The sequence below is a fragment of the Diuraphis noxia genome, unplaced genomic scaffold, assembly GCF_037042655.1.
Source record: "Diuraphis noxia isolate RWA-SAM2 unplaced genomic scaffold, SU_Dnox_SAM2 contig0004, whole genome shotgun sequence".
NCBI lineage: Eukaryota > Metazoa > Arthropoda > Insecta > Hemiptera > Aphididae > Diuraphis > Diuraphis noxia.
Window position 1 is genome coordinate 4,401,162 of NW_028301714.1, and position 19,165 is coordinate 4,420,326.

At 27.3% G+C, this 19,165-nt stretch overlaps 1 protein-coding gene, 1 long non-coding RNA gene and 1 pseudogene across 4 annotated transcripts; 1 reads left to right on the forward strand and 2 right to left on the reverse strand.

Annotated features, from left to right (window-relative positions):
• Positions 1-294: 294 nt before the first annotated feature.
• Positions 295-18,134, forward strand: LOC149055517 (uncharacterized). Of its 3 annotated transcripts, XR_016191364.1 has the most exons (4): positions 295-638; positions 1,917-3,269; positions 7,332-7,516; positions 17,710-18,134. It is a non-coding gene; the product is annotated as an uncharacterized LOC149055517 (long non-coding RNA). The 3 variants fall into 3 exon arrangements; XR_016191365.1 differs by lacking the exons at positions 295-638; positions 1,917-3,269 and adding an exon at positions 3,541-4,035; XR_016191363.1 differs by lacking the exons at positions 295-638; positions 1,917-3,269 and having other exon boundaries at positions 5,712-7,516.
• On the reverse strand, positions 8,887-17,130 carry LOC149055518 (uncharacterized; annotated as a pseudogene).
• On the reverse strand, positions 10,414-13,381 carry LOC149055519 (uncharacterized). Its single transcript, XM_089225543.1, has 10 exons — positions 13,184-13,381; positions 12,821-12,907; positions 12,534-12,732; positions 12,204-12,471; positions 11,744-12,109; positions 11,293-11,676; positions 11,102-11,222; positions 10,881-11,018; positions 10,650-10,802; positions 10,414-10,584 (listed from the first exon to the last, which is right to left on the reverse strand). Exons 1-10 carry the CDS (start codon positions 13,379-13,381, stop codon positions 10,414-10,416), a joined length of 2,085 nt encoding a protein of 694 aa, XP_089081669.1.
• Positions 18,135-19,165: the final 1,031 nt, after the last annotated feature.

Below are 19,165 nucleotides of genomic sequence, written 5' to 3' on the forward strand. Positions count from 1 at the left end.
ATTAATTTTGTTTTATACATTTATTATCATGATTATGTACTATTACTACTATTGATCATTAAGTTTATAATCAATCTATTACAACAATAATATTGTGTTAATATTTGACACTACACATGATACTATATGATCTTATTATGATTATTATTAATATGTTTTACTTATTTTCTAGCTAAAAGTATGAAACATTTTTTGTATCTTTTATTTCATAAATTTTGTTTGAAAATTCCTTAGTGTATAATGTATATACATAAGCATATTATATTTACAACACAGAGTGTGATAAGAACATAAGATCATGAAATTCAATTTTTTATTTCGATTAAAAAAAGTTACATACATTTCAAATTTGGTCTACTTTTTTTAAATATATTAATGTTTTGATCGATATCAACTAAATCTATTTTACTAGATGCTTCTATAAGGTTTTTATAATTTTTATTACTCTGTAGGTATCTAATATTTTATGGTAGGACTATTAATATCGTATGGGTACATAGCTAATTATTCACAATACCTACGCCTTCTTTAACTTTAACAATGATATTATATTGAATATATATATAAAGTCTATAAATGGAAAATATTATGTACATAATTATAAATTAATTAAACATTATCGTTCACAGTCATAATGAGTACGTAATTTTTATTTGTTTTTTATCAATAACAGATAACATGAAATGCATTATTATTAATAACCTTAGAAAAATCAATAATTATTAATTACCTGTACTTATAAAATACTTATTTATATAAGCTGACACGCCATGTTCGTTTAAAATTACTTATCTTTGTATCAAAATGTACCTATACATAAATCACAATTTTCAATGAAGTTTTACACTCGAAGTTACACTCGAGCTACAAGTATACAGTAGGGCAATTAATCGGTTGTTTTAAACTAAATCTATTTAACTGGATGTTTGGAAAAGGTTTATATATTTTTATTACTCTGTATGTAAGATTTTACGGTAGGACTATTAATAATATCGTATGGGTACGTAGCTAATTTTTCGCAATACCTACGCCTTCTTTAATATTTAGTTATATAAGCTGACACGCCATCTTCGTTTAAAATTACTAATCATTGTATCAAAATGCACCTATACATAAATCACAATTTTCAATGAAATTTTATACTCGAAATTTACAAGATGTAACTATACAGTAGTGCGATTAATCGGTTTATTTTTATTCTTCACCGACACCTGGAAAACGTAGCTCTCATAAATCGCGACTACATGAAATTATGTTTTTGATCCCACTTACTGTAAATTTATCAAAAATAAAAATGGAATTATGTAGTTTAATAAAATTCAATAAAGTTGTTAAATTGGGTATAAAAATAATCTAAAAATGTGAAATGAGTATAAATTTATCTAAATAAGAATTGAATTATTTAGGTAGTTTAATAAAATATAATAAAGTTGTTAAATTGGGTATAAAAATATTAAAAATTATCTAAAAATGAGTATACATTTTTAAATTTCAATAATTTATAAAAAATGCATAATGAACCATAAATTAAAAATTTATAAAAAAAATAAAAAAAATATAAGCCATTAATAATTAAGTTTTAATATTTGCCTTAAGCCATTGTAATTTTAGATAAAAACATAGGTTAGATAATAATTGTTATCATAATAATATATCCATATAAAAACTTTGCGAGATTTTGTCGCTGTAAATTTTTCAACAACTCGTGAAAAATCCATTGATCTTAGGAAGTCACTTTCGATGTTTAACAGTGTAAGGCCTGATAGCCGACTTTGTGTAATCGAAGTTCGTAGTTGGTTTTTTATTAACTTCATTTTTGAATATGATCGTTTTCCGCTACAGTTGGACACCAACAAAACTAAATATATACACATCACTAGACATAGTATCTATATCCGTTTTTTTTTTTATTCTAGTCAAAACCCGTACGTAATCAGTTTAAATATAACTTTATAAGACTTTATGTTACAACCATATTGCTGTGTGTTAAGAGCAAAGAAGCACAGAATATATCACTTTTAATCGAACTCTTTATAAAATTAACATCTGATGTAAAAACTCGGAATTTTCAGAAACAATAAACATAGCAGCACTACAGCACCAGTACTAGCACTGTGAAATAGTCAGCTTTCCTATTGGTTTCGCAGACTTTATTTTCATACTATTCAAGAGCAGCAGTTGATTAGCAATTCAAAATCATTTCGTAACCACATTTGCAATCTATATAGAAGGGGGTCTGCATTTGCCAAAAAGTTCAACTTGATTAGCTTAAAGCTTTTTATTTGATAGAAATTAATTTTATATTTAAATTAATGCCATTGATGGTCTTGAATTATTAGGGACAGTTTTCAAGATTGTCATTAATTAGCATAGAATAATGTATGATACTGAAGAATTTGGTATTTTTAATAACTTACTATTATACAAACTCCTACTCAAACCGATCTGGACATACGGTATCCAATTCTGGGGTTCAGCCAAAAAGTCCAACTTAAACAAAATCCAAGTCTTCCAATCAGAATGACTACGCCAAATAACCAAAGCCCCCTATATGTATCTAATACAATACCCTATATAGAGTTCTAGCCATTACAACAGTCCAAAACGTCGCAAAAACTTTCTACAAACGCACATACTCCAAGTTCCACTGCAGCCATCGTAATCCCCTGATTTCCAAGCTATCCACCAACGCTATTCCTGGTGACCCCAGAAGGTGTCTTAAACGTACCTGGTGTCGTGACCTACTCATCTAAAATTGTATATAGCTCTACCTCCACTTAATCTTGTATACTTTCTCTTACTTAAAATCCTAGCCTAACATCCTAACCTTAAGTACCTCCAATGGGTGGCTTCTTATCTCCTGATACTCAAGCCATGTCACCTCCATCACATACGCTTATTGTAAAATAATATTTATAGGTTGTGTATATAATGTTATATATGATTAAAAAAAAAAAAAGTCGATGAATTAAAATTTTAAGTATTCAAATAAAATTTAAATTTTTCCGATTGCAATTCATTCATCCCTCCAATAATCCTAGCCCGCAAATCGTACTTGATTTAGTGAATTGGGCTGTAGCTCACCACCTCTTAAATTCAATATTTTTTAATTAATCAATATTTTGATCGACATCAACTAGAGCTATTCAACTGGATGTTTCGAAAACGTTTATATATTTTTATTGCTCTGTATCTGAGATTTTACGGTTGGACTATTAAAAATATCATATAACATAACTAATTTTTTTTATTAGGTAATATATTATCAGGTACGTATACATTAAATTTAATTTAATTAAACGTAAAATTCATTTATAACCATTGAATTTTATTTTTTACTTTAAAAGCTATACAATTTATTGAACATCAGTATTAATTAAAAATTGAAATTAATCAATTGTTCAATATGTTGATTAGTTGATTCATGTAAACAATCAACATTCAAGTAATAATATTTAAATTATACAACTGTAAACGGAATAGTAAATAAGTAATTTAATATAAAGCAAAAATTTATAAAAATAAATATTTTATTTATATTATATAATTCCAACATGAACTGTTGCGCCACGGCAAATCTTACGATTTTAGCAGTTGTTTGCCGTGACTTGCGGTGATGAGCATAGGTGACCAAAATATAACGCTAGATATACTATTAGTATATTAGACCATTAGCCTTATAGTGGCAGCACACGATTATGTACTTTGTGGTACTGGTGACACAAGAAACGGCAAAACCATTCGTCGCACACGTGGTGGCTATACTGTGTAGTGTGTACTCAGACTTGGAGTGCACGGCGACACATAAAAACGTCAGGCAAACGGTTATTAAACGACAACGTTGTAGCGCGCACGCTGCCGGTAACACGCGAGCAAAATCCACAGCCGGCGGCACGGATACAGCGTGACCGGTTGGAGTGAGAGGCGCTGAAATGGCCAGACTGGCACCGCACGAACCTGTGAACGGCACGGTGTAATCCGAACCGCGCCGAAACAGTGCCGGTGTTTGAACATGAACACTACGAAAAACTCCATGTAAAATAAAGCTATGTATAAAAAATTAATTAATCTAAAGGTTGTAATATAATTGATAGTTAAGTTTGTGGAATATAGATATAATTTATGTCAAAATGGATGGCTAAATAATTTAACTTGACTTGGTGATTTTAAAACATTACACTACCTATATTTCAATTTTAGTAGAAAATATTATTATTTATTCATTATACATATTATATGCTTCAGTATTTTCAATTTTTCAACTTAGTCGACAAGCTATGTTCAATTATTAAGCTGATTATTTAAACGTAAATTATATTTATTGTTCAAAGACTTAGTTATAAAATAATATCATACTTTTTAGAACCATATTTTTTACACGGAGTTTGTCGGAGTTTTTTTTGTTGAGATATCACCCATTTTTTGTTGATACCATGTTTTTGGGGGAACATAATATTGGTTTCACGATGATGTTTTTTTAAAAAATTATTGTATAAATTATGATTTTAAATGGTTGTCATAAGATTATTATTAGGTATCTAATAAAATTTTGAAACTATGCTAAAATAATTTCTAGTTAAATCAGCTTAATTTCATTATTTAACTACAAATTAGCTATGTTTTAGCAACAGTTGACGTGTGTTGAATTAGGTACTTATGTGGTTCATTTTAAGGTGCCTATTTCTTAAAATATTTAGTGCGACTATCCATCACGGTCGTTAAATATGATTTAATATTATTTCCTTTTTGAAACAATTTATCATAGCCATAATTTGAAGGGTTTAGCCATTCCTATGATATTTTACTTAATTCTAACACTTACTATATATTTTTAATATAAAAAAGCGAGTAAGTGGGTATCGCTCTGCTGTACATTAGGAGGTGGGGTGGACTTCTGACTAGGGTAGGTTAAATTTGAATGTAATGATAGGTATCATTGTATACGAAAAACGATTCTGAACGGAGACGGTTTATCTGTCTAGGATATATTATAGGATATTATAAAAATTTCAAATCATAGATTTAAAAAGACAATTTTTAATGAATTTCTAGCTTAAAAATAATTTGCGAATTTTCGTGATTTTTACGTATGTTGTCAAAATTAAAATTTAAATGCTTGTAAAAAATAAAATGTGACTATTCATTTCTTTTATTTTTCGACTGCTATTGTAAAAATATTTTAGGAGCCTTGTATTAAATTTTTAAATCTTAGATATAAAAGGAAAATTTTTTATGAATTTCTAGGATAAAATAATTTACGAATTTTCGTGATTTTTACGTATTTTGTCAAAATTAAAATTTGAATGCTTGTAAAAAATTTGTGGCTAATTATTTTTAATATTGTTCAATTGCTATTGTTAATATGTGTTAGGAGCTTTGTATTTCATTTTCAAATCTTAGATTTAAAAAGAAAAACTTTTATGAATTTCTATCTAAGATAATTTGAACATTGCCGTAATTTTTTATGTATTTAGTCAAAATTTGAACTTTAAATGCTTATAAAAAAAATATATTTTCGTTAATTATTAGTTTTTTTAAAATTAATATCGATAATACAAGGCTCTTAACATATTGTGACAATAGCAGTTGAAAAATAAAATAAATTCATTGTTACAATTTTTTTTTATAAGCAATCCAATTTTGAATTTTGACAAAATAAGTAAAATTCACAAAAATTCGAAAATTGTTTTAAGCTAGAAATTCATAAAAATTTTTCTTTTTAAACCTAACATTTAGAAATTTAATACAAGATTCCTTACAAATGTTTCGATCTTTATCATAAAAAAAAATGTCCACCTGAAATTCAAATTAAATTTTTATTAGCATTTCAATTTCAAATATTGACAAAAATTCGTCAAAACCATGAATATTTGCAAATTATTTTGTAGTTCAAAATTCAATTCAAAAATAAAATATTTGTTTCAAAATATAATATATGACAATATTTAAATATAATATATCCTAGACTGACAAATCATCTCCGTCCAGTATCGTTTTTCGTATACAATGATACCTATCATTGCATTCAAATCTAACCTACCCTAGTCAGAGGTCCACCCCACCACCTAATGTACAGCAGAGCGACATCCACTTTACCCGCTTTTTTTTATATGCTTATGGGTATTTCTGTACTTAGTAGTATATACTGGAAGTGTTTAATTTTCTAAATATGTTGTAGGTCTAATTTTAAAATTTGATTCTTCACTTTCGACTTATGAGTAACGATCATAATAAGTTTAGAAAATTGTTTAATCATCTTGGTATTCATACCTAATATACCTAATTATTGAGACATCTATTCCAAAAAACCAGTGAAGTCGAACTTCTGTAAAATGATAAATTGGTTTTCACCGTACATCGTCATTGAGTAGGTCAATGAAATATAATATTGTGTTAAAATATCTATAACACATTAACACTTAAATGCAAAAATCACTATTTACCACGAATGAAAAGTTATTCTAAGTATAGACAAACTCTAAACTTATAGCGAAATTTCGTATAACATTTTCTAGATTGATGTTTAAAAACACATTATGAGTTATACATTATTATATTTAGTTATACATTATGTTACCTAATGTCTATAAATTGTTAAATATTTAATTTTTTCTGTAATTATATATTTACGTTTCTAAAGAGCTAACTAGATTCCATTAAGTACTATAGATTCTATATACATTCTTTTAAAAGGGACGATTGAATATTTTTTAGTGGTATTTACTAAAGGTGACTGAAAAATAAGCTTATTGTTAAATGAGTATTTTCGGTTTCCTCTAATTTTTTCACTTCTCTTTGGGTTTCAATGGAAAAAGTACCAAAGTCAACTACATCAGTTATCAAATTGTTATATGTGATATTGTCATTAATACCTTACCTACCGAAGTAACTCACTATAATTTCCAGCAGCCTTGTCGTGGATAACACGAGGAAAAAAGATTGGTGGATTTAACAATGTCGTTTAAATCATGTTAGCGATGTAGTTAAATTATGGACATTCCCAGAAAAATTATAAATATTTAATTCCATCAATATTAAAAAACGATTAAATGTTTAATTTTTTGATAAAATTCAAAAATGCAAATTCAAATTTTTCATTTGTACATAATTACTAAAAATGTATATGCGGGAAAAGCGATATACCGAAAATAAACTTTGTAAATTACGAATAAATGTGAGGATACAATTAAAATGTGCCATCTGATGAATAAACAATTAATTGTTGATTCTATTGAATGTTTAACATAATGAGCTTCAGAGTTATATTATGTAGAATGTAAATTAATCAAAATGTATTGAAAACTATATCACAATGAAGTTTATTTTTTCAGAAATAGTATTGAAATACTTTAATAAATTACCTGAATATAAAAAATTGATTCCAAAGCCAGAAAAACCGGCTGATAAATTCTGTTCGGAATCTTTTAATGACAATTCATATTTATTGGAGGTAATTCAGAAACATATTGTTATATAATAAACCCAACGGTGAAATGATTCCATTAAACTTCATCAGGTACAAAACATTCATTAGTCTATTAATCATAAAGATAACTTAAGTAATATTTTAAGTCAAACGTTGTAAAGTAAAATATCTTTTGATATTTGATTACATACAAATATTTGGGTGGTAACCGTTTCCAATCAAAAGTCTACCTTTCCCTTTTCCACCAATACCCGTTTCCACCAAATGTAAGATAATGTAAGACAGCCATGTCAAACATGCGGCCTTCAGATCAATTTTTTGTGGCCCGCGGCTACCAATGTAAATGAACAAAAACGTAATACAGGGGGATTTTTTTATCGTGAACCAGTTAATATCTCGGGAAGTATAAGCAATTTTAAAATAATTTTTTTTTTTAACATTCTAGATTTTACCATTTTACACTGTGTTAGAATTTTGATAATTTTAACTTCCTCCCTTATTTTATAAAACACTATCAACTTTCGATTTTCAAATGGCAATACCTATTATTTATTATATTTTATAATATTATAATAAATTTATAATTATTATTTATTATTCGATCACGAAAATCTATAAACATAGTGAAAAAAAAATAATTTTAACGTTTACAGAATTTAATTTGAGTGATCCGTTTGCGACTTATTAATGCTTAAATATTCGTTTAATTTACTGCTACTGGGCAATTTTACAAACCCAACAGTAAAAACCAGAAGTCAAAACGAAATTTTATCTCAATTTAACAATGCCCATAAAGGTCATAATCGATAATAATAAGATAGATAAACAATACTATTAGAAAAAAAAAATGTCCTATCACCACTCCCACCGGAACACCGAGTATCAGTGAACTTCTAGCCAGCACTCAGCAGTAGCGCGACTGTATCAGCTATAAAGTATAAAAATAACATTTTACAATTTACCATCATGGTTACAAAATATAATCTACTGGTTACTGATTCCTGGTATACGGTATTATCACGTATTAGTCACGATTAAAGATATACAGGTTGCACATCGACTACTGATAAGGTGAAATACGAAATGACTATTGCAATAATTAATGTGTGGCGCTCCAAGCGGAAATATTCCATATAATAAATGTTTTATCAAAGCAATTTTAATGATTTTATCAATGACGATAATAAATTCATAAATATTAAATTCATATTTCTGATTTCATATTATTAATAAAAATAAACAGTAAATAGTATAGTCTGCCCTTCCTAATAAATGTAAAACATATTTTAACGCTTATAAGTTATAAGTATTCATTATATATATGCCAATTAACAAACAATATGTGAAAAGTACATAATAATATTGGATTCAAAACATAAGTAATATAAGGAATAAGGATGATTAACTGTATAAACATAAATACTATTAAAAAAAAAAAAAAATAGGTATAAACAAGAATTTTAACATTTAACTAATTTAGACAACTTTTTTTTAGTTTTATTTTTTTTTTAGGTTTTTTTGATTTTCTAGATAAGTGTACTGTCTCATTCTCATTGTAATATAATAAGAAAAAATGTTAGTTAACATCTCAACTTTATGCATTGAACAAGAAAATTTAAGCTCAAACTTATTATTAAAGAACTCATTATAAGTAAGTTCAAACACATCATTTGAGTTAGCATGTTTTTCAAAACAAGTTTCCAGATATCTTAGAATTATAAACAAATTGTGATCTGGATGTGTAAGGTATCCTTTACTTTTTGCTTGAACTAAAGCAGCCTCTTGACCTACTGATGACGTATTTAAGTTCTTTAAGCCTTCAATGCAAATTAAGCATTTAGTTTTGTTAACTAAACGCTTTGCTATGTATCTATTAAATGTATTTATATAAATATTAATATATACTATTTTATAAAAGATATTTAGAGGTTTTTAAGTTATTACCCTGACAAAAAATAGACTACACAATCAAATACTGTTGCATCTGCATAATCATGATCTAACAAAACATCGTCCAAGTCCCAACATCCATCTTCAATAATTACATCAATTTTTTTTTTAATTCTTCAACTTTTAGTTCTCTCTGAGAATTATTTTCTGGATCACTAATAATATCTTTTAAATCTTGCATTGATATTATTGGTGACATATCTGAAAGATAGAAAACATCATAATAATATTAAAATATTTCATATTTATATAAAAATAAAACAAATGTTTGAAACCTTCAAGTATACTGCAATTTCCAGACTTAGGAGGTTTGATTGCTGAGTATACAGAGAGAATACGATACAGCTGTAGAAAAATAGGTGCAGTAGGGTGGTCATTAGGTCCCGATACTTGTCTGAGAATTCCAAAAAACTTCTACCAAAAATAAACAATTCATTTTTAGAAAATATCAATAGCAATTTATATACATAATTAGTTTATAGTTAGTTTAATATTAAATATATCTTATATTATTATTTACCTCCAAACTGTCTTGATTTAGTTTAGCCGTTAAGACATAAGCAAAATTACAATCATCTAAAAGATAGCTAGTTGACTAAATCTAAAGTGGACTTTAACGTTATCTTTAAACCATCACATGTTGCCTGTGTCAAAAAATCTTTTGCGTCAATCAATTTATTTTCTAAATTATTTTCCCAATTATTTAACCATATTATTGCTTGATTTAATACCTAGAATAGATCATAATACATTTATAAAAGTTAAAAATATTAATATGAATAAAATATAATACACATGGTAATATTTTTGTTAAATCATAATTAAATTGTTAAAATTTTTTAGATCCATCATCCAACACAAAAACAAAACAACACTTAACATACTCAGTAAGGAGTAAATAAACAGTTATCTTTTAATTTTGGTTTATGCAAACACCATCTGAATAAAAAATACATTGTTCATAATATAAATTATTCTTTCATTTCTACTTACACAAGCATGCAACACAGACACAACACAAATACAAAAAAAAACCTCTAAGTCTTTGCTATTTTTTTTATTCCTCCCTTAGGATATCTTCTGTTTAACGCATCAAATATATTGTTCATCATATAAGTAAATTTTATTGTTTCATCAGAATCATTGAAACATTGGAAATTTTTCTGTTTATAAAATTCCATTCCTATAGCCATTGACCTACTAAATATCTAAAAATATTTAAAATTTAAGTAACATTTTAACTATTTGTTTGTTTTATTTATATTAATTATACTTCTGCTGCATATTTGACTTTCATCTTTGAGAGATTGTTTAACTCAAAGTGGTGTTTTTTTAATTTAGGACATACTTTTGTAAGACTGTTACATTCTATTTTGAAAATACTAGAATAATGTTCCCATTTAATTGAAGGTAATGATGGGTTTATCTAAAATAAATATTTGTATGTATGATTAGAAATATTTACAAAGTATTTTATTTCAAAATTTATTTAAAATAATTTCACCTTCAACATTTTGTTACTAAATAATCGATTTCTAACAGTTTTTAAAAGATGTGGAGCATCCGAAAACACGTATACCTTTTTAGAACTGTTAAACGGGTTTTGAAAATAATTTTGAAAATTATCTTTTTTAGCTGACACCTACAACAATATCAGTTACATATACATTATATATATAATTTTAAATTTTTAGTTAAATAATTGTATTTTTGTTAAAAATGTACCCCCATGTTCCACATGGTGCGGTTTGTTGATGCACCATCGCTTGTTACACCAACTACATGCCCATCTGCGTTTTCAATTAACATAATTGCTTTTATTAACAGTTTTGCAATATCAACTCCTGCAAAAATATTTTGTGTATTAATTTTTATAATATTATATTGTATTCAATATGTATTGAAAATAAATATCTTTTACGGGCCCGTGAGATGCAAAAACTGCTATTGGTTGTACTACATTATCGGCTAAGCTCTGCCACATAAAAACCAATCCGTGATTGGCTTTTAGATTTGAGTTTTTATTTGATTTTATTACATCTCCGTAATCCTCAAGTCCAGAATAGGTAAGGGTTCGACTATTAACACTAAGACTTTCCCTTAAAAACATTTCATCCAACAGCAGAATTCCTATTTTTTGATTCTCAGTTTTAGCTGAAAATTTTTTTTGTAATAATTTGAACAAATTTGGATCAAAACCACATCCTATTTTCACAGCTAGTAAATGTTTCCTTATTGAGTTGACACATGGCAAGGGTAATATATTCTGTTCTCTTAAGAATTTATAACCACTAGGTGATCTATAATTAATATTATGAAATAAAAAAATATAGTTTCTGCAAAATAGGAATAAAAGTATAATCCTACCTAATTTGAAATAGTAGCATCCAGTTTTCACTGTATTTCCGATTCTTAGGATTTTTCATTTTTGCAGCATTAAATATTTCTTGGATTAGTTTTGTCTGGCACTCAGGTATATTGGAAGCATTAAGCATATTATTAAGACTGGAATCTGAAATGTCTTTCATCTTGTTTTGAATTTCAATCAAATCTCGTTGTAAACGAGCAATTTTTAGAGATGCTCTTGAATATTTTTGTTTAATAACATATTTAACTTTTTTTAGCTGCTTGATTGTTTTCTTTTTATTTGGAGAAAAATATGGTCTTTTAGATTTTCGAGATTCTTTGTTCCTAATAATATACAACAAACGTCTGCACCACAAACATATATTACTGAAACATTAAAATTATAAAATTTATAAATTTATATTAAATATAGTTTAAACATAAATTAAATTTGGAATTAATATAAGATTAAAATAGTTACCTAGATCTAGAGAATTGTCCATTAATTAGTATTTGTGTACAGCTTGAGTAGTGCCACTGATCAAACAGTTTCTCACATTTAGGACCTAATGTTGATTGTATGTCACCATATTTTTTTATTGATCCCATACCCTGACATAGTATAGCACTGTCTAATAATTTCAATACATTTTCTATATCATCCATACATTCAGGTATATAATTTTGTGAAAGCCCTAATTTAGTTTTTGCAACTTCTTTACCATTTACTTGTATAAATATGTTTAAATCTATAATTACCAGTTTCAAAATAATGAGTATTAGTTTAAAAATTGTAAGTCCACAAATTTACCTTCAGTTAGCACCAGTTGTTTCTCCAATGATCTAAATAAATCTTCTTTAAATTCACCAAGCTTAAAAAATTCAATTATTTCACCAATTCCCAGTTTATGACTGTTATTGAAGAACCATTTGTATGGAATGTTGATGAAATTAATATTCTGTCGAGCTAATTTAAAAAATTCTAAATTGTTTGAACTTTTTGAAGATATCTAAACCCAAAAGCAAGTATATAATAACTAATAAGTTATATTAATTGAGCAGAATACTAAATGTATGTAAAGTATTTTACAATTTAACCTTATTAATTTCTGTTGGGGCAGTATTAGTAGGAGATTTTGCAGTATAGCAATGATCTTGTGCTACACTATAAGCATCTTCAGAAATCTAAAAAAAGTATTTATCTATTATAAAAAAAATAATAGTCAATGAGTCTAAATGAAAATAGTAATACCTTCATTTTTTTTGGTGATGGACCACTTAGTTCATCGATGTTACAAGTTTGGACTTACAAAATTGTACTATCGACACTTTCAGTGAAATTAATATTTTTTGGAATTGCTCTTGGACGAAGTTTTGATCTTTTGCGACATATCTGTCGAGAAAGAAAGGTTGTTAATAATTATAATATTGAGCATTTATTAATAAAATAAAATAACTTACAATATATTTATTTATACCTTGACCAGATTCCCATGTTTTTATAATATCATCAGTCTCAAAATGTAATTCGCAAATTCTTGAACTTGGATTTAATTGTAAGCCAATCGATTGTTCCCACAGATACAACAAAGTTTCATCTTTAGGAACTAAGAAGGTACTTTTATTTTTTGTTTTACATGAAGGAACACAGCAAGTCATTTTAAACAATAACACTTGACACTAGTACAAGCTACTAGAATACCGATTCACGATTAATAATAAATATTATGAATACCGAAATACTCATGAACATACGGTTAAAGATATACTATATCTTATTTATACTATATCATAAAATCAAAATTAAAATTTATAAAAAGGCGGTAAAATATAAAATATATTATATTATCTATATTACCTTCTTATCATAATAATATGTAATATAGTTTAAAATTAGTTCTAAATTTCGTCACATGGGCGCCACTGGTTAATTATTAACAGCTGATTTTTATAGTCACTTTGTAAATCAGTCTGGAAGTGGTTTACTTTAGGGCGATGTGCAACCTGTATATCTTTAATCATGTTTCAGAAATAGTTTACCCGCATTTATTATCGTTTATCTACTAATACGTGATAATACCGTATACCAGGAATCAGTAACCAGTAGGTACTATATTTTGTAACCATGATGGTAAATTGTAAAATGTTATTTTTATACTTTATAGCTGATACAGTCGCGATGCTACTGGCTTAAGGTTCACTGATACTAGGTATTCCGGTAGGAGTGGTGATAGGACACTTTTTTTCTAATAGTATTGTTTATCTATCTTATTATTATCGATTATGACCGTTATGGGTATTGTTAAATTGAGATAAAATTTCGTTTTGACTTCTGGTTTTTACTGTCGGGTTTGTAAAATTGCCCAGTAGCAGTAAATTGAACGAATATTCAAGCATTAATAAGTCGCAAACGGATTACTCAAATTAAATTCTGTAAACGTTAAAATTATTTTTTTCACTATAGGCGTGTTTTGGCGGAGTAAACTGTTTAATAAATAAGTTTATGGTTATAGAATACGGTTAGAAAACGTTTACTAGAACGCCAAAACAATAATTGCTTGAACATGTTTACTGAAATATTTGATAACACTTATCATAGAAATATCGGGCATACAAAAATACAAAATACAAATTTCTAAAATCAAGTTCAAGTATAATAATCTCTACTTGTGTATAAGTTTTTATTTTTTACTAGTGTAAAGAAATTTGTACAATACTTTATTTTGTGAGCATGAGTTTTTCACGGAAGAAGTTGTCCCTGATTTTAATGATGATGAACGACATTGTAGAGTCTGATGATATTGTTACTAGCAATATAGTAATAACGAAACCTAAATGTAATTTTAAAAAATTAACTTTATTAAGTACAGTAATTCGGAATGAGCATTTTCGTCCAAAAGCTGATATTGAAGACTGGATCATTAAGTATAGTGCTCATGATTTCCATGTTAACTATAGGATAACCCAAGACACTTTTTATAATTTACTTAATTTCCTACAACAAGTTTCACCAGAATTTTGCCAAGAAAATGTTGTGGGTGGAAATACACCTATTTCAATTAAAAAATAAATGCTTATTGCTCTGTGGTACTTTGGAAAGGAAGGGTCATTGCAGGCAATAAGTGACCACTTTGATGTAGTGAAATCTTCGGTTTACAATATTTTAAATGATTTCATGAATGTTATTATTTTAAATTTTGAAGCATTTATTAGCTCAGAATCTTAAAAGGTCAAACCCCCAATGTTAGACGCCACTGTGAATAGGAGATGGGCTGTCTTGAAAAATTCATAAAATTAAATTTGTTTAATTAAGGCAAAGACCAATACCGTGCCCACTGTGCCCAGCTTGAAAAAATATATTGTAGTTTATAAAATTGTTTTTCATTTTATGAAATTATTTTGATTGCCTTTTGAGAGGTTAGGTTTAAGGAGGAGAGGTTTAAGATCATTTATATTTTTGGGTAGGGGCCCCATTTTATATTTAACTTAAGGGCCTCCAAGTGTCTAGTTGCACCGCTGAGTGTAGGTTATAATTTAAGGTATTAAGCACTACCTATCTATATCATTAATCTTATGATTATTATACTCGGAAAATAAATAACTTACCTTTGTCCAAAAGTTTGCAATAAACTTCCCTGTTTTTTATTTGTATGCATTCCTGTTCGTCTCTGATAAAATCAATGAAATCGTAATTAGTACTTTCCATAATTAAAATTATTAAAATGTACTAGTGTATTATATAGGCAAATCTACTATTGGTTTTAATTATGTAAAATTACTTAAAGTAAATTTATTAAATTAATATTTTATTGTTATCACGTTTTTATCATAAACTTTTTAGTAACCAAATCTCAGTAAACCCTCTTACCAGGTCGAAATCGACGGTTACAAAATTCACTAAACTCGTTCACGAAATTAGTTACCCGGTTACAGTAACCGTAATCGCGAAAACGATATCAGTAAACAGTTAACTAGCGGTTAGCGCCGGTTACACCGCCAAAACACGCCTTATGTTTATAGATTTTCGTGATCGAAAATAAGTATTATAGTATATCTTAGTATATCTTATCTAGAAGTATATCTTCTCTTTAAGAATCTTTGATAATTGGAGGACTTTCTTTATAAAAGTCCACATAATTTTTCAATTTTACTACTATTCATAATCTATCTGTAATCTGTTTTGTAATTTGCGTGGACGCGTGGTTTAATTTGGTGGAAACGGGTATTGGTGGAAAAAGGAAATGTACACTTTTGGCGGAAAAGGGAAAGGTCGACTTTTGGTGGAAACGTGTTACGTCCAAATATTTGAATCCGTATATTTTAAACACTATACGACACCGTATTTACCTGCATATAAAAATACACCATTTATGAATAATGCATACCGATATTTTTTCAATGATCAATATTGATTAACAAACGATATTGATCTATTGATATTATTTTTTAAAACTAAAAACAGTACTAATTAACGAATTTATTGACTGTTTTTTTAATTTTTTTATTGGAATTATAATAATATACATTAAAAATGTTTTTATATCATATGACCAAACTACAAATTATGATAAAATAACTCTATTGATTAACTCTCAAAACTTAAATGAATATAAATTTTAAACTATAATTAAATTATATAGAATAACAATACATTTTCGATAAATATTCAAATCAATAATGGCAAAAATGTAAAATACTTAGCTAGATTAAGCTAAGATTATTAGAATATTAATTTTCAATAATTGTATTCATTCAACGTAGTTATTTAAATTAAAGAAAAATAAATAAAAAATTACTTTTAAAATTTATAATATTATATAATTATAATCCTCAATACATATTTTGTATTCATTCACACAAGTAGGTATAAGTCAATAATTTATTTACAGAAATAACAGTTATATAAAACAAAATTCCGTAACACTATGAAGGGAAATTAATATTAAGCCTGTAAGATTAGAACTCAAAGATTTGAGGAGATGATAAGAATATGATTTGTTGATACAACTAGATTATAGGGCTTTAAGTAGTGGCGGTCGAATCGAGTTTGAGTATTTAGAAAGTAGTCGAAATAATATCACGTGGCCTTGAGATATTCGTAACTGAACGTACTCTATACGATACCCTGTTGTATGACCTGTTATTTTTTTATGTAAAAAGTGTAAATACTAAAACCGTGTTTGAATGTCTAGCAAGTCAGTGAATATTGATTCACGTTGAACTTAGTCATATCGCGATTATATATTCTAATACCAGATACTAGGTAGGTTGCGACAATGAGCGATTATAAGTGAAACTTGAAATCGATATGGTCTTAATAAATAGTAAGAACGAAAATGAAAATGACAATTTAGTGGCCGGCGCTGCTCTAACGGAAATTTTTTCATTGGCTTACGGTTATTTATCATGCTGGAAATATAATATCAACTTCGTTTCATTTTATTAAGGCAATGGATTAACGTTTCAATATTTTGTTTAATTGTCTGTGAAAAATATAAAAATATAAATTACACAGTACAATAATATATTAACTCGGAGGCATTCAAACTTTTTTATCTCGTAGCTTCTTTGAATGTTCTCACAGTGTTTTGATGGCTCCCAAATTATGAAACAGTTGAAACTATAGGAGATACAAGATGATCAATATAACTTTAAACTTATATTATATAAGACAAGTTAAAATAACATGAAATTTAATACTAGAAATAAAACTTTGAATAGTCGCGTGATGTGTTGCGTTGTCGTTTCCATAATCAATAAAATGATTATAAATATTTATATGAATGATACATGATCAACATTCATGTTTGTTTCCGGTGTTTTTAAGTAGCTTCCTTCACCAACTCTCACGATTCCTCTGGAAGCCGTGACACACAGTTTGAATACCTCTGTATTTGCTTGATTCTAAATATGTGGTTAGGTTTTTGTTCTCTCAACATGGATGTATTCTAACATTTAAGCTAATCTTATTGTTTACTATTTTACAGGTTCAAAAATAGATTGAATTTTAATGATATATCAAACAACTTATGGTGGTTTTTTCTTATTCAATGATTAACAAAACTAACATGCACTTATGATGGGGAAAAATAAAAACTTATTTTTAACCTATTATATTATCACTATGTCCTTGTCAAAAACTCCATTACTTGAAATAATTATCCCTTGCACATTACAATAAATATTTGTTTCATTTTTATTTCATTTGCACAACTACACATTGTAACTTTTTCCTTTATATTATATCATTATTTATGTTATTATTATTACTATTTCTTTAATAGATTTCTTTCTGTATAAAATATTGCATGAATATATTGATTAGTATGCTGTGTCAATAAGTGTCATATTATAGTAAATTATGTATCACAGCTCATTTTAAATTAATAAAGTTGATATATCAATTAATTAATTATTTCATTACACTTGTGGAGTTTAAGTAATAAAATTCGCTCACAGTTATATTTAATTAGAGAACGCTATATTACAAGAATATAATATAAATGTACATAAATATGTGAACGTGATGTAAAAATTCATCGAATATCGATACACGTTATAATCACATTAAGTACCTATCGCGGAGAGTGTCACCGAGTGTAAAACACGGTGATAGAATACACGGAGTATTCTCACGGACTGACTGAAAGTCTGAAAACTGACGATATTGAGCCATTGAGCGTCTGACCATCCGGTATCATTGGCGTCGATTGTTCTAGAATATTTTCGAATCTACTCCAACAAGATAATCGTCGAATATTCCAAAACATTGGTTTTTCCTATTATCCGCTGTCAATATCGTAAACACTTGGACGACTCCCGGTGGCGTATTAGGAAACCCGGACGCCACAACGCGGCTCTTTAATATCATGTTCTCATGGGTTCAATTCAAATTTCGCGCGTTTTAATACTATCAGTATTATCCATTATCAATAAACTATTACAATAATTATTATTTAAATAATATAATACATGTACTTACCCATAGACCTATAAAAGAATGGACCGCGCATAGAGAGAGATCCGTGAATCAAAGATATGTGTGAGAGAGAAAGGGCTATGTTAGAAATACCAAAGACGATATAAGCAAAAATATATTAATTAGTCTTTGAAATATTTTATTTTCGTGCCATTACATAATATTATTATTATTGAACTATTGAAGTAGTTCTATTTCTGTATACCAGTATACCTGTATTGTTTTGGGCAGTATTATATTTTAATCTAGTATGTCTGTAATCTGTGAATATTTCAAGATTAAGGTAAGTTACTTACTAGTTAGTAGTTACTACCACTATAATTATTATATTATACGCTATATTATAATTATATTATTATAAATTATAATGTATGTTATCACAAAAGTAAGTAAAAATGGTACTTTATTGTTTAGTTATTAATAATAGTTTATTTAAAAATTAACATTTTATAAACTTAGTCAAT

Excerpts from the sequence above, each read along its gene's own strand:
- LOC149055519 (XM_089225543.1), bottom strand. The coding sequence starts at position 13,381 with ATGACTTGCTGTGTTCCTTCATGTAAAACAAAAAATAAAAGTACCTTC. Across the intron at positions 12,110-12,203 it reads GGACAATTCTCTAGATCTAG|TAATATATGTTTGTGGTGCA; the intron begins GTAACTATTTTA and ends TTAATGTTTCAG. Across the intron at positions 10,585-10,649 it reads AAGTCAAATATGCAGCAGAA|ATATTTAGTAGGTCAATGGC; the intron begins GTATAATTAATA and ends AAATATTTTTAG.